This window comes from Patiria miniata, unplaced genomic scaffold (assembly GCF_015706575.1).
Source record: "Patiria miniata isolate m_02_andy unplaced genomic scaffold, ASM1570657v1 HiC_scaffold_29, whole genome shotgun sequence".
Taxonomy (NCBI): Eukaryota; Metazoa; Echinodermata; class Asteroidea; order Valvatida; family Asterinidae; genus Patiria; species Patiria miniata.
Genome location: NW_024037068.1, coordinates 19,470,894 through 19,487,905, shown reverse-complemented (window position 1 = coordinate 19,487,905; position 17,012 = coordinate 19,470,894). Strand labels below are relative to the sequence as shown.

Here is a 17,012-nt window from a genome sequence, read left to right as displayed (position 1 = left end):
GCAGTGGGATTAAGGGAAACAAATCATCAAATAGTCCACACGCATTGCAACCATGAGCGTGACGACGCGGACAGCCAGGTGATGCCGTTTCCTGTACACGTGTCAGGCCCGTGTCACTCTTCGCCCAACACGTCTCAGGACACCCCTGAAATCGGCTCACCGAATACGGACTATGGCTACAACGACATCGGGGGTTGGTACTTAAATTACGAACCGGCCCAGGGATCCGTTCAACAAGACTCTTTGGAATCAAGCGAGGACAGTTCATCAGATGAGCACAGCAGAGACATTGAGGATGTATATAACAAGATGAAGCGCTTACGTGACATCAAAAAAGCTTCCGATATTGTGGATCAGCAACAGGTGACTGCCTCATCGACCGCAGATTCAGACGTCATTGATTGAAGTAACAGAACAAAAGACTACCTGACAGCTTTGCAGGACACCCCTGAAACCGGCTCACCGAACACCGACGGTTTGCTCTCTCAACATGAGTTCGTGATCTCTGCAAGTGCCGTTAACAACACCAAATATAGCTACAACGCCATCGGAGGTTGGTACTTAAACGACAAACGGGCCCAGGGATCCGTTCAACAAGACTCTTTGGAATCAAGCGAGGACAGTTCATCAGATGAGCACAGCAGAGACATTGAGGATGTATATAACAAGATGAAGCGCTTACGTGACATCAAAAAAGCTTCCGATATTGTGGATCAGCAACAGGTGACTGCCTCATCGACCGCAGATTCAGACGTCATTGATTGAAGTAACAGAACAAAAGACTACCTGACAGCTTTGCAGGACACCCCTGAAACCGGCTCACCGAACACCGACGGTTTGCTCTCTCAACATGAGTTTGTGATCCCTGAAGGTGCCGTCCACTACACCAAATATAGCTACAACGCCATCGGAGGTTGGTACTTAAACGACAAACGGGCCCAGGGATCCGTTCAACAGGATCCTTTGGAATCAAGCGGGGACAGTTCATCAGATGAGCACAGCAGAGACATTGAGGATGTATATAACAAGATGAAGCGCCTACGTGACATCAAAAAAGCTTCCGAAATTGTGGATCAGCAACATCATGGATAAAAGGAACAGAACAATAGACTACCTGACAGCTTTACACGATCACTCACGACACTAATACATGAACTTAATTGCATTACTTCTTTTTTTACGCTGAAGAATCAATAAAACCGTAGAGTGCTAAGGCTGTTTGGAGCGCTACTGTACAGGGTGAGTAAAACAAATACGAAACCCTACTGTTGGCACTATTGTTTTAGTGAAGATCTGCATGTAGCACTTTCACAATCTAGGATATGAAAACCCAATTCATAAGCTTTCTTTAATAGTACAAGAAACATTAAAATCACCGTGTTCTTTTCAAGTTCAGGAATTTTAAACACAACCATCGTTTTAAAGTTCTGTCCACGGATCACAAAAACGGTGTGCGTTCCTTAAGTAAAACGAGAATAATTCACTCACATCCCGTGTTTTGTTTTTGTCTTAATGAAAGAACAAATACCATTTTGTGATCCGTTTCGGATTTCGTTTTTTTTTTTACCCACCCTGTACAGTGAGTAATTGGCAGGGCGGTTTCGGGCGCTGCAGTGACTAAGGTCTTTGGTAATCCGAATGTAATTTCACTTAACAGTGCACAATGTATATGGAGGATGGTGGTCAAAGAACAATTGTAAGCTGACCGCTCTCTCAGATGCAACTATGTGACAGTTAAATGTTCATTGTGTACAACTTTTGTAAAAAGAAAATGTTTTTATGAATAACCATCATTTTTTATACGCCTGTATATTAAGATTTGATTGGCATTAATGTTGCCTTATAATCACTGTTTGTTTTTGTAATCCAAGGGTAATTACTTCAAAAAAGAAATCATGAAAACAAACCATTACTAGTAACTGGTTGATTACTGTGGCCGGTTATACAAAGTGGCAAGCCGGGTCGGCTGTCTCGCCGGTTGACTAGAAAAGACGCCTGCACTAGCAAACAAGAGGTTGTGGCTCGAGTCCAACTAATTATTATTGATAACCTTGTTTTGTTTTCGTAATTGACAAAAACACTCGGTCGGCACCGAGTGAGCAGTACTTGACGTACGTCATCGAAGGCCAATACTCAATATCAAAACTAGAACATTTTCAAATTTAGCAAAATATCAAAAATTAAACTAGCAAAATATCAAAAATTATTATATGACAGATTTGTTAACTACATGCACAGGGTTTTAGAATAAACAGCCAACGTGGATATTTCTGGTTATTCCAGAAAGAGGATTGCGCAAACACAATCTGAATTTTCCCCAGCGCTTCCAATATTTGGAAAATCCGAACATGGTCCACTGCAAGTTTCTATTGTGCATGCATTTAAGTCCTTCATTTTTGTATTCCTCATATACATGTACATTATCGGACGGTAGTCAGTAAGCAATCACTATAAACGTACGCTGTTGATGAAGGGCAATACTCATTACTGAAAGTAGGGTATTATCATATTTTTCAGCAAAATATCAAAAATATTATGAATTTTCTTTTAAATAAATGATATAATACATTTAACTGCTGACGGGAATTGTACAATTTACTTTGGAGAGAAGATTGCGTAAAACATGTTGGTTTTTCCCGAACTCGTCCAAGTTTTAGGAAAACCCGATCACGGTTCACCGCACATTCTCTACGCATGCGCATTTTTCGTCTTTCAAAGTTATTTGTAATAAGAGGAAATATATATATATTTTTGGTAAATAATATCTGTGGCTTCAGTGAATGTTGAAGTTACCTTGGTCTTGGGTGAACAATTTGTATTGCTGTTTTGAACTTAGAAACCCCCCCCCCCACTTCCTACGGCGAAAAATCAGAAGTGGGCAAATAAAAAAAATAGTGTTTTTCTTTAACAATTGGTCAATATTTTTTCTTTGGATACAGTATTTGGAAAGTCCCTCTTCGTTCCCATGTCGCACTAATTAATATACACCCGGTGGAAGGACATTGATGATCTGCGTGAAATCAAACAAAATGACTTGACAAACCACATTCTGAGTTGAATCAGGTGCATTCCAACAACTAGTTTAGCATTTATATCTTATCGTCACTTTGGAAAACATGTTTAGAAGCTGAATATTGCTTGTTTAATTTCTAAACATCCATGTTCAATCACTAACACTATACCCATCAATACTTCAAACACGTTTAGTATCCAAATAATATATTTCAAGGTGATAGCAGGAATGCCTATAAGAAAAGTGTTTAATTGGCTAGTTTTTGAAGTGTGTTGACAAAGACCAATTCGTTATTGTTTACTGGAAACTCGATTTATATCAACTAAATGGAAATATTAGGCTATTACACAAAGCTTATTACACATATTTGATAAGAACAATCAATTGGAGATTTACTGTTCTATCAATAAAATGTTGTCACAAGTGAGCAATTATTTTATCGATTTTTAGTTTCTTAACTGTTCTTTTTTTTGTTCGGGGTTGGTTGGTTTTTCTTATATAAATACTTGTATAAACATGCCATTAAAAACAGGTAATTCATAAAAACAATTAGCTAATATGTAACAGTCAGTGGCGTAGCCACGGGGGGCGTGGGGGGGGGGACAGCCCCCCATGAAACTTTGTCGCCCCCCAAGTCGCCCCCCCCCCCACTGAGATTTTGAGCTTCTAAAAAACGCCCCCCCCCCCATGAAATGTTCCAGCCCCCCCTCCCCCAGCGCCCCCGCCACTGGTAACAGTAAAGAACTTGAAAACCAAATGTCAAAGTGGTTACATCTTAAAAGGTGGTTCATCACATTTGCATTGGTACCTTAGTTGCATCTCGTCGGTCACGGATGAGCAAGCACCATTGATTTCAAACAAAGGCCTCAAACATCTGTTTTAAAGTTTGCTAAATTTAATTGGTTAATTCAGTTGTCTGATAAACACGCAGTTGCTGCGGACAGTGCGCTAAAATGGGTATTTTAGAGATGTTGGTGCATAAAATGGTACATAATATTTAATGTTGTCCATGAATGATTGATCGTTCCATAGATTTTGTGTATCATCACAAGGCCAACACCTACTTTTTTTCAAGTTCACCTTGATTCAGTGGTACATTGAGCTATCCAAAAAAGTGCGCAGTCGCAGGAGATCATGTGTTAAATGGGCAAGAAAAACATATGGAAAGTGTTTTAGCATTAATAACATATCATGTTTCATAATTACATCATTATTGTTTCAAATATTTCAAATATTTTGTTGTTAAACTAAAAAGTACCTTAGGCAAAAGATGCACTAAAACATATCTTTGGCGTTGGCACAACTTGGCATGGTTTTGGCTATGCCAATTGCAAGCAATGTTTGAAATATTGCTTGAAAATGAAATGCTAGTTTGTGATGAAAAAACAAAATCGTAGGAATGATTTTTTTATAGGCAACATGATGTACCATGCTTAAGCAGCAATGTCTCCAACATACTCCTTTTAACGCACTTTCACCAGCTTAACACACAGCTTAACTCACCACTTATTCAGAAAGCTTGGAAAATGAGGTTTTTCAGACTGTTTTGAAATCAATGGAACTCAGTCATCCATGACTAAAGATATGCAAATAAGGTAACAGTTAGAGCTAATGGATCATACTTAAAGATGCAGCAACTTTGACATTTGTCAAGTCTATTATTGTGTACATAATAGCCAATTATTTTTGGATAACCTTTTTTTATACACCCTGTATATTTTATAACATCAACGTTTTGTTAAAATATTCAAGTTAAACCTTTGGAAATAATTTTGTCTTTTTTGCGGGGTCTCTGTCCCTCCTTTCAGCCATTCATCTAGCCGCTTGCAAATCAATTCGTCAAGATTTGGTGATTAATAATGCAAAACATTAAGAATGCATCTTGCCCTTAAGATTTTGACCTTTCGTGGGCACCTTCTGTTAAGCCATCGGTCACCCGTTGTTGTATGGCACCAACTTGGTCAATAAGCTTCGCCAAATATTTCTGCTCGAAATTAGGTCACATTTTGTAAAGTTCACTCCAATTGGCTGGCGCGCGGGTTGGCATAAAATACGTATGTTCTTTATCAAGCGTTCATGAGTTGGACATGTACATGTATTGTTTGCCTTAAAATTATGGATATACCGCAGTTTCCACAGTGCACAATTTGGATATCCCCAAAGTAAAGCGTACAATTTCTGAAAAAATTATATTCAATAATTTTGAAAAAAAACCCCACAATTATTATAATGCATGCTCCCGCAGATAATACATATCTTGTAATGGACCAAGATTAGCACTAAATGAGTGACTACGGCCTGCACGTATACACAAATTTAATCAAACATAATATTCGGTGGTGTGTAATAGCCCTCTGGTGTGTAATAGCCCTCTGGTGTATACATCTAGTAAATTTAAATGAGTAAATAAAAGATATATATATATATACAAAAGTATTACTACAGTGTAGCTGCGATTCTTACATCACAAACTTAGAAGCAAAATGTTTGTAACACATGTTTCATTCGCTGTGGGGTAGGGTTGTTTTCCGATCCACGTAATAAGTATATACCTATTTCTCCACCACTTAAAATACTCTAGAACACACATTTATTGGATACAATCATCTTAATATTTCAAATATGTGTGTATGTTTGGCACATTTACTCAAAAAAATTAGACTTTTAGCTTATAAGTCTGTCGATAAAAAGGGCAAATAAAATGAATGCTAATTAGTGTGGATTTGGTTGGTGTTACTTTCCTGAGGCAAACAAGTACATGTATACGAAATTATACTCCAGCTAAGGATAAATCCGCAGCTTTTAGATGTTTATATGTTGACCCATGGAACTAAAGACCTGCAAGCGTAGCAGTTAGCAAGCCAGCGGAGGGTACATGTTGCGCTCGTTGTACTTGTTTAGGATATTTAAGTTTACGTTTCATCATCTTATTTTGTTCCCCTTGCTTTTTAGAGATTTAGATACACAAGAGAAGCTACGTCATTTTAATATTTAAAGTCATTAACCCTAAAGGGGACGGAGTGGAATCCGCCCCCCCCTCACCTTTTTCTGCGATAGCGTTAACAATTTTCTTTCGCAACCCAAGCTGTTATGACTTTTTAGCCTCGAGCCTTGCGCATCTTTTGAAACAAAAACATACAAATCGAACCACGGCTTGCCCACAGCATAAAGGTTGCAAACTGAATTTTCCAATCATATACGTAGTGTACACGGACCAGTAATTATTCGTGCATATGACTAATTAATTAGTCTTTATTCCAAAACCGTTTCCCTACAGTCATGAATTTCTTGGGTATGTTAATGAAACCGAGTTTCAAAAATTGTCGTCACTTGATGGCTGAGATATGGGGGGGGGGGGGCGGAATCTGCCTGAGAGATGGTCAAAATAACCCGGCCTTTTTCTGGGTTAAGGTGTCGCCCCTTCATCGACCTCTCGTCTCCTCGCCGAAGGTTTAGGTTGATAGCTGTATTTCGCCAGGTGTTTCGCCCCCGGGTCAAAGGCCACGAAGCACCCGTCAGTGACCACCGCCAGCTTGGTGTAGATGTAGTCCGTTCGGAACTCCTTGACCTTAGCCACCTCCATGAGATCGTGGCTGAACTCCAAGACCAGGATGCCATGCAGCATGGAGACGATCAGAGCTCCCTCTGGGGTCGAAGCCACAGCCAGCTGGCAGGATTCGGTTGGGGATTCCAAGATGGAGATCAGGGCGCCTGTCATGGTGTACCGTAGTATCCTGTTGGGCTCTGAGTGCGTAACCACGAGGAGGTTCTGGTTATGATCCACGCAGACGTTGTTGATCCCCCTGGCAAGTGCGCCCTCCGGCAGCTGAATCCGACCCATGACCTCGCTCTTTGGCTGATAGATGAACAACTCCTGTGATTGGCTGTCCCCGACGATCACGTGACCTTCTCTGGACAGAGCGAGGTTGGCTGGTTTTCTGTTGTCAGTAGCACATTTCCATCTAATGAAATAAATAATTGATTATGAAATAGGCAAAAAAAAAAAAAAAAAAAAAAAAAAAACACACACACACACAGCTGAGTCTGCAATGGCGTATCCGGAGGTCAGCAAGTACATAACAAGAGCTACTAACATGCCAAAATAAACAAAAACATGAAAAGCAAAACTAAATCACATTAACCAAGGACAAAATGTAACAGCAAATTTTCAAGGGCAACTTTACAGAGGGGAGTTAATTGAAAAAAAACTCAACAACTTACTTGCTTACGATGGATCCCTGGATGTTGTAGGTCAGGACGAGTTTCAAGTCCGACACCAGCAGCACCAGTTGTCGCGCGTTGTTGACGGCAATCTGCGAGGATTTCTTGCAGAGGGATTCACCAATGGCCCACTCAGACATGAAACTGCCGTCGTCACTCTCAAACATGCAAACTCTGCCGCCCTTTTTCATGTCCACGACGTATACAGTGTGGCTGCAACATGAACAAACAATTGAACGAAACTGCTTTCCTTGATTATCCATACGTATTGGGGTCAGACATTCTTAATGTCGCTCCTAATTTGAATTATCTCTATTATTTTGTTTTAATGAGAGTTGCCCGTGTCAAGGCCCTGAAGGACCACTCAAGGAGAGGGCTGCACAGTGAGGAGACAGGAATGAAAGCCCAAAAAAGAAACACACATTCGAAAAAGAGGTAATGTACAGTACAAGTAAAAACTATTGCTTTCTTTCCTCCGCAGGACAAACTGTCAAATGAAATTTGCGTCAGGGAACATACAATTTTTGTTTTGTTTTGATTTTTTATAAGTTACCTTTAGCAACATACGGCAGCATTTTTCTTTCTTCCTTTGATTTTATTCATGGTCAATTTATCTGAAATTCAACTTGTGATCAATAAATGAAAAAAACAAGGACCCTTTTTCCCCCTCATAATTCTTCCTTCATGATTTTATTCATGGTCAGCCTATCTGAAAATTCAACTTGTGATCAATAAATGAAAAAACCAAGGACCCCTTTTCCCCCTCATACTTTACAAATAGGGTTTCAGCATAAATCGTGAAAATCATCACGGAGTTTTTTTTTCGAGAAATAGTTTGGTCCATGTTCAATGTTTAAAACTTTATTATTTGAAAGATTTGAAAGCTTAGAAATAACAGAAAGAAAGAAATAGAAAAACGCATATCATAGAAGTTGCCACTGCTACATTTTTTCAATGTTTTTTTCCGATCTTGTCGGCAATGCTTCCTTAAGCTGAAAATTTTACGATTTTTACGATTATTGCATTTGTATTCCATTCTCCAATTCACATACATTTGGAACTCTATACGCCTTCACAAGGAAACATAAACATGTTAAAGCAATAATGGAAACAAAATTTGCCGAAAAAGTTGTGCACTTGATTCAAAACACACCTGTTGGTGTCCACATCCAAGCCCGTCGGTTTCTCGAAACCGGTTGGAGGATCTTCGAATGGTAGGCTGTCCACCACTGAGATCTCAAGCGGGGATTTGACCGGGTTCCCACAGATAGTGATGCTGACGAAATGTAGCTTGACTGAACGGGGTGTGATAGTTACTGTATGGCTGCACACAAACAAGGGACAAATCATGAAACAAGATCAGGCCAAGAATCACTTTTCTGCAGCCGAGATCGTCGCAATCTGGTCCCTACTCTCACATGTACCCATATATAATCCTGGGTTGGGAGAGGCAATTGTTGTAAAATAGCTTGCCCAAGGAGACATTATGTTTTCCACCAGGTTTCGATCACATGTACAATGGCACGTGGATCAAACATCGTAACCACTGAACCAAGGCGCTTTGGAATGAGAAGAGGGTGAGCTATACGTGAAATAATTATTCATTTGTCATGAAGCTTAAAACAAGCAGAAGAGGCATGAGAGACATAAAATATAAACGAATGCTAACATTCAAAATGGGGTCATGTTAATTAACGAGCCCCACAATCATCAGGGGAAAATAATTTATTTCGCAAGGCCGAGATATAATGAAGGAAACTAATTCGTACCTGCCATCTCGGTTGTCGGTGAAACAATGACGCTGTAGTGATTCAGATGACCCAGAAATTGTTACGGAAGCCGTGATATTATATCCTCCAGTGGTCAGCCGTTCTCCGTGATGATCGCAGGTCAGGAGTGTCAGTTTGAATGGCATGTCAAGGACAGCGGTGTTAGGTTGGCACTTTCCAAGTTGATGAGATGACACAATGGTTGAGTCTGGATGCAGTGGGTTTACGTTGATGACAAAGGGGCTATTGGCGATGGGCTGACCGTTCATGAAGACAGACATAATTAGCTTACCGGCATCCGGCGGTGTGTAGACGATACGGAAGGTTTGACTGTCGTTGGTTTCCACAATCTGCGCTTCAGTCTCGTTGGACGCAGTGAGCTTATCCGGGATCGCATATCCAGTGTCTTCTTGGTCCTGGTTCCAAGGCATGGAATACCAGGCGCTCAAATTGTTAACACGCGGAAGACGATGCTCAGGGGCTTGGAACTTGACGGTGATTTTATGCTCGCATTGCACGAAGGCGTCCGTCCATGTCAAGTCACTGCAGACCTCGTCTTGCGATTGCTCAGCTTGGCCATCGTCGACTGGTGAGGACGTGGTGTCGACAACGACAACTGGAAACGGACTGCCGGTGATAGGCACTCCAGACACGCTGATGTTCAGCTGATGAGGTCCTGCTACCAACGGCCGGAACTGTAACTCGTAGAATTCACCGCATTGCTCGCCGTTTACGCACTCTACTGTGCTACCGTCTGGTGATTGCAAGTACGCCCCGAGACAACCGCTAAGACTCTCAAGGGATGGGCTGGACGGATCAACTGAAGATATGCGAACTTTATGCGTAGCCTTGACAGGTAGGGTTGATCCGACATCATCCGGGAAGTCTATCGTGAACATCAGCTTCGTAACAGTACCCCCAGTGCACGCGTCGAGACAACCTAAGCTAGGGAGGAGTTTCTCAAATTCCTCCAACACCTGATTGTGATCACTTTTCAAAGATAGGAATGCCTTACCGGCTGGTTGGAATGACTCAGACGCGTTGATGTCGTAAGCAATTAGTTCATGGAGCCTTGAGATAATCTGTCCCCTGGTTCCAAGAAGGTCCACGGCGTTCCCAATTTCGCAGGATCGCTCGGCAAACTGGCTGGCGGACTCGAACTGAGACACTAAGGACCTTGCGTTGCTTCCCAGATGACGAAGATGTTGTATCCGCTCTTCGGCTCGTTTCTCCAGCTCGGAAATGACCTCATCATTCCTATTCTGAAGCTTCGTGTGTAGTTCACCAAACATCTTGGAGATCTTGGTCGACATCTTTGCCTTTCGATCCCGGGTCTCGCTAATCTCGGACTCGATTCTCTCTGAGATTTCCTTGACAGGAGCAGTCTTCTCGCCCACCGCCTGGGCAAGACTCTGCAACTCCTCCTTCACCTCCGACGATTTTTGATCTAGATCGACGACACGATGACCCTGGTGGGCCGTCGGTACACACACCAGACATAATGGCCGTTGGCAACCCTCCTCGTTGCAGAACACGGTCAAGTCGTGCTTGTGCAGCTCGCACTGAATCTTGTGACGGTGAAGCAGAATCTCAGGCTGCTTTTGCAGATCCTCTATTGCGCACACTGCGTGGTCGTCGAATTTACGCATCGTGCGGTGTGCCTGGTCGCAGGTGTGGCACAGGAAAGTCACGCAGTCGGCGTGCGAGCAGAAACTAACAGCCGGGCCTCCGTCTGAGATACACGACCCACAGTGGAGACCGTGGGGTCTGGTCACATTCACATCAAGCAGGTGTTCTAGGTCCTTGAGTTGCCCCGCGATGAAGTTATCAGGGAAACCCTGCACACCGTTCTCAGGAACCGGGGTATCCCGTCGACATTCCGGGCACTTGAACTGCGGCTCATCCCGGGCCAGACCTGCCAGACAAACCACGCAGAACCCGTGCATACACGGCAGAAATTTGGCAAACCTGGTCGAACCATCGTACATCTCGAAACATATCCGGCACGTCAATAAATCCTTAAGTACTTCTCGCGTTATTCCAAATAAAGATCGCTGCGCCATTGAGTTGATTTTATGGAGCAAGTACCAGGAGTCAAGAACTGAATTTGGCGTGTGACCGGAATGTAGTGATGATATCACATCGGCACAGCCAAGGCACTATATATTCATACGAACATTCATCAGCAAAGCACGAGCACAGTCACTAGTACATTTATTCGACATCAACCGTTTCCTGAACCTCAGAACCCCAAAACAACTTTGAATAACAATTGTACCATGGCGAAGCTTTCTTTTCGTTGCGTGTTCACAATAGTACATTTCAGTGAATCGGCCTTGACATGAAAGTGGGGCCACAACAGGGAATTTTGTATATTATGTGTATCACAGGGTTGCAAGGTGAAATTTTGATCCTTTTTGGAAACTAAGACAACATGCTTAAAGTTTCACCTTTAGTATTGAGGAGTTTCACATAATGTCATAGGTCAGTGGTCACCCACACGCAAGCCATATTGGAAGCTAACAGTTGCAAACTAGTAAATGATTTGACATAGACCGTTGTGATAAATACGCCCACTACCAAATTCAGGAAAATTTCGCACAGTTCTCCTCTGTGTTTGAAACACATATCAAGCGTATTTCATCATATTTCATTTTGTGTTCAGTTATTGGGAGGTTAATCAAAGACAATTGAGAGAACAATCAGGTTTTGATTGTGACAAATACCGCAGAACAAAAGTTATGCATAATGCAATGTACATTGTACATGTAATGTACGTCCAAAATGGCGGAACTTGCACCGTTCACGTGATAATGTCATATATATGCAAATACTCAATGAAGTGATTGAACACCACTGACAGAATAATTCTGGGTAGAATGGGCATGCACCACTAACACGATATGCATGTTATTCAATTCTCGGCTTTGTCCGGGTTTCGGCTTTTTTTGCAAAAATATTTACAATGCGTTTAATTATCCAATTACATGCAATACGCCATCACTTTTTTAGGATTTTATTTCTTAATCATAAAAAGGAGCATGCATTGACAAGTTTCTCATTTGATTAACTTTTGTTCACACTGCAAATAGTCTTTTTAGCCTCAGTCCCCAAAGTCAAGGCCCGAACATTCTCAAAAGGCCAGCCCAATTACGAAATTGAGTTTTGGAAAGCCCCGTCGGGACACTGTTGGTGCCAAATCAGGTTCGGTTTCTGTTTAGCGCTCTGCGCATACTCCATTCTATTCCAGTCCCGTGACGTTATGACTCGGTGGCGAAATGCATTGCAATGTGTGTAGGATCTCTGACACAAACATGTACTGACATCACGTTCACGTCCTCATTTGGCATGTGACTGCCTCTGACGAGGTAGATGTCTGTTGGAAAACAATTTCACGACATGTTTTGAACTGGATATTGTGCAAATCATCACTGACCACCAGGACATAACAGTAGGAATTAATGATCTGGACAAGTTTAGGACAATGGCCGAAGCCCCGCCATGGTTGAATGCCATCAGTCAAAACACTGGTAAGCTCAGAATCCATTTCTTTAAAGTCAAAGTGTTGTGTTGTTTTTTTTCCCGTCAGGAACTTTGCATGCGCAGTGATTTTTTAAGGTTGTGTTGAGTGAGAATCCAGTCCTACCGGCGTAAACCTGAATTGTTTATTGTTTTATGCCCCCGAATAGTACTGAATTACGGGTCTTAAAATGTGTTGATGAAAAGTGAAACCCATTCTAACAACTGCATTCACCTCGCAGCAAAAATCCATACCGGTATTACTTGTCATGCTTTGCTTGTGTCTTCTTGCCCCCAACCGATACTCGTGAGTATTTTGTTTCAAATTGTTGACAGGAATGCTACCAGTCAAGGGACAGATGACTTACAAGGATCCGGTAACTGGTCTCGAGTACAAGATCAAGGTGAAAGACCCCTCGGCCGGAAGGTTTCGCAGGAAGAAAAAGAAAAAAGAGCGTTCAGTTTCCGACTGCTATGAATACCTGGATAGACCGCTTCCAACAGTGCCAAGAAATGCCGGATCCCGTACCACCGATGATATAGAACCATTGGAGCTGGACTCGAACAGCGACTTCGAAGATCCTGTTTACCAGCCGTTCCCCGCAGTGGAGGATCAAGGGTTGGTTGATGGTGCTCCCAAACCAGGCCAACGCGTCACCTGCTCAGGCCCGGAAAACAGGGCCCCGGTTTACGGTAACGTAAATCCAGATGACAGGTGGAGTCCAGCCGCTGTGGGAGATGCACCAGAACCGATGTACGACTCCCTACCGGAGTCCAACTGCCTCGGTGACTCGGATAACGACAGCTACGGCAAGGAGTCGGATGAGGTGTACGTGAGACTGAAAGCCGTGCAAAAACAGCAAATGATGTTGAAGGATTGTCCCACTAGCGAATGAGTGTGAGAACAGTCCACGTTATTTTTTTTCCCCGTACAATCACTGAGAAGTCCAATATTCTTTCTTCACCATGTTGATAGGAATCGACTATGGTTGTACAGTTTGAACCCGATATAGATCATCAACTTTAATCGAAAACCCAAAAGGAACTTTAAAGATCAATGATGTAAATGTTGTATCCTATTTTTGTGCACACACGTCTCGAAAGATACTTTAACATTATGATGCAATTATATGGAGATCAGTCCAGATATAATATCACGAGGCTTATCTGTGTAACTCTGTGATCCTAAAATGATAGCTACAGAAAAGAGTTTGACAAAGTGTTCACGACCATCACTAATTATCGCGTGCATTGCCATTAAATGACGTAACTAGTGTCCTGAGGTACTTTGAGCTTCATTTTCTTGAGGTGCCACAAGCACCCTATGCAACCTGTCAAAATTTCAAGAATATAAATCTATCAATTTCGGTCTCTTGTTAGAATGTGACAAAGATGTCACATCTTGTTTACATGTGCGTCTTTTCAGGGGGAGCAGTAGGGACGAGAACCACCAAGCTCCCGTAATTGTTATCTTTGTGCATATTTTCTGAGTCGGGGTCTTGGAAGAGACAGATGCCATGTTGAATGGCCTGTGGGAATGCATGATAACTGATTGCGTACATCCAAATACCCTAGGGTCGTCCACGAAAAGGTACCATCAACTCTTCTATGCCCCCCCCCCCGCCCCGTCATGAAAAGCATGACCGTGGCAGTGAACTTTATCATTCTAGTGTAATAAAAGTAAACATGTTTTACGCTTGTATAATATTGCTGATTGAAGAAAAAAATGTTGTTCATACAATATTTGAGAAATTAATAACTCATATTTGAATATAGGTGGTTTGTATTTTGTTTTAAATATAAAACTTAAGTAAGATTATCAATCAAGTGCTTATATAGCTAATTGTCTCCACTATTGGATTGTTAAAAAGTACTTTATAGGATTTGTCATGTTCTAGTATGCAGAGGGCTTGGACTGATCAGAACTTTCACTGACATTGGTTTGAGTGCTTCGCATTTTTTTTATTTTGTTCTGATGACAGTTTCCGTCAAGGTAAACACGGTATTTTTTGGTTTTGGTTTAGCGGTAAAGTTCTTATATTTTGAGGAGTAATTCCAAATATGTAAAACAAAAATACTTTATATAATGATCGTTCTGTAAATCGTGGGTGTGAACTTCCAATGCCATTATTAGTGAAAAGAGTTAAACAAAAAGTTGAAGCTGACAAATGACATCCTTCTGTACGCTCTCCTTGTGATAGAAACAAGTCTAGATTCTTACCAATTCCAGTAAAGCAGTCTCTTATATCACTATTTCGTCGCAAATAAAATGTTGTAAAGTGAAGAGTTATTGAAATGTATACATGAAGCTCTGCGAAAATTATGTAAAGACAAAAAAAATCATCAAGGCCCTAATACTTGAAAAAAATACCAAATGTATACTGTTATAATTTCCCTGGAATGTTTGAAAACAACACTTGGAAAAGTCCTCTTTGTCCTAAACTCAAGTATAAAGCTCCAGATGTGTACCTAGCACCATTATACTCCAAGCGAAAATGGAGGAATAACGATTGGAATTGTTGTTTAAATCGAAAAAAAGAATGACTTCGTGCCATTGTCTGCGGTGCCATTGTCTGCGGTGTCGCAACAATAGTCGGTGGTTCGCGGACTTACCGTCAGAAGTAAAATTTGCTAGCAGCTCCGATCAGATCAGAGAAATTTAGGGAGCCGCTTTTATATCAATCTAAGTCAAGACACATACCCCACATGGATATAAACTACCCCGTTAGGTTGAAAAGCATTTGGGCGAATATGACATAATTTCGAGCTGACTGCAGATTAAAAATATAAAAGATTAATTTAGTACACGTCCTTAGTCTCATACTGTTTTCTCATTGTTTGCCAGTACCACCTTTCCATGAAACCATTCTTTGGGGAAATATACATTTTTTGTCTCGGTCCTTTCGATTTTGTTTTGCTAGTAGATAATCCAATTTTTCTGTTTATTCATGCCATTATACTCATCGATGGGGTCCCTGTTCACTTGTGTTTTATGAAATTTTAATAAAACTTAATTGGATCAGAAATGCCTGTAGGTACCTCCTGGGTTCGTCTATGTATTTCGTTCTTTAAGTACAGTAAGAATCATCAATAACAACGAAGATTATTTGTTAACGTATTATGCCAATTTTCATCGAATATATGCAAATTTGGTATCAAAATAATAAGAATTGCATGCTCAAATCAACTCTTTTGATCCAAAATTGTTTGCCAGTACCACCTTTCCATGAAACCATTCTTTGGGGAAATATACATTTTTTGTCTCGGTCCTTTCGATTTTGTTTTGCTAGTAGATAATCCAATATTTCTGTTTATTCATGCCATTATACTCGTCGATGAGGAGGTACCTGTTCACTTGTGTTTTATGAAATCGTAATAAAACTTAATTGGATCAGAAATGCATGTAAGTACCTCCTGGGTTCGTCTATGTATTGCGTTCTTTAAGTACAGTAAGAATCCTCAATAACAACGAAGATTATTCGTTAACGTATTTTACAATAAAGTTGAAGTTTGTCCAAAGTTTCTCAAATTATCACTTGTATTACTTTATTATCTTTTACTTAGGTAATTTCAAGTTGTAGTTAAGTTTCAACTTACGTCCTTAGATACACTTGTCTAAAAGCGAGAACTATTTTTGTCTGAAGTAACAATCATTTATTGTTTAATGTTGCCTATCTGTTATCCTTCAACGGGCTGGGAAACCACAGGGAAAGTCCCGCCATTGCGAAAGCAAATTTCTGTCATTGTGCGATAAGAATGGGCTTAAACTTCAGTCAACACAGAGGAGTACTGGGTCACAAGTACGTACCAGGTTGTACGTACCTGCTCTCTCAACCTATTGGATCGTATGCATGTAAATATTGCACACATTTGCAAATGAGGAATAGTCTTGTGCCTGGCTGTGCGTTACATCAGCGTATGCGTTCGTATGTGGTGTCTGGGGTAAACACAGAGTCAATTTATCGCGGCGCGAGTTAAAAAAATCACGATGTTGTTTACAGTTAAAATGTTACAATCTTATCCAGCCTATGGGCAGTATCACCTTGCATATCAATATGAACAAATTGAAAAGGAAAACATTTTTTCAGAGGTTGTGGACGAAAGAATTACAATGAACGTGAAAACACGCAGTACACGTTGGAGACAACCACACCAAGTACACGATATAAATCGATTCCCTGCAAATTGCGGTACCGACTCAGGATAAAGAAGCAAGTTCCCATCCCAGGGCTTAATGTTGGAAACGAGGTTGGAAACAGTGTAAGTTTTGGCGACGAGGTTGGGTCTTTGCTATTCTGTGATACGCATGAATCGATATTTTTTTTCTCTTCAAAACAGCGACCCTCAGTGAAGGCACAATCAAGCCAGGGATGCATGGTTATATTAAACATGCATCGATATATATATTTTTCATATCAAGTAATCGTGCACCGCGACACAAGTCGAAATGCCATTCCCATAGGTAAGCAAAGGCAAAAGAACCGTTCAAT

General features: G+C 41.1%; 2 protein-coding genes across 2 annotated transcripts; one reads left to right on the top strand and one right to left on the bottom strand.

The window, feature by feature from the left end:
- Positions 1–6,379: 6,379 nt before the first annotated feature.
- On the bottom strand, positions 6,380–11,204 carry LOC119736237. Its single transcript, XM_038210274.1, has 4 exons — positions 9,004–11,204; positions 8,388–8,558; positions 7,235–7,447; positions 6,380–6,975 (listed from the first exon to the last, which is right to left on the bottom strand). The coding sequence occupies exons 1-4, from the start codon at positions 11,064–11,066 to the stop codon at positions 6,420–6,422; spliced, it is 3,003 nt and encodes a 1,000-aa protein (XP_038066202.1). The 5' UTR covers positions 11,067–11,204; the 3' UTR covers positions 6,380–6,419.
- Positions 11,205–12,046: 842 nt separating this feature from the next.
- LOC119736236 lies at positions 12,047–16,024 on the top strand. The gene is made up of 2 exons (XM_038210273.1): positions 12,047–12,533; positions 12,859–16,024. Exons 1-2 carry the CDS (start codon positions 12,488–12,490, stop codon positions 13,416–13,418), a joined length of 606 nt encoding a protein of 201 aa, XP_038066201.1. The 5' UTR covers positions 12,047–12,487; the 3' UTR covers positions 13,419–16,024.
- The last annotated feature ends 988 nt before the right edge of the window (positions 16,025–17,012 follow it).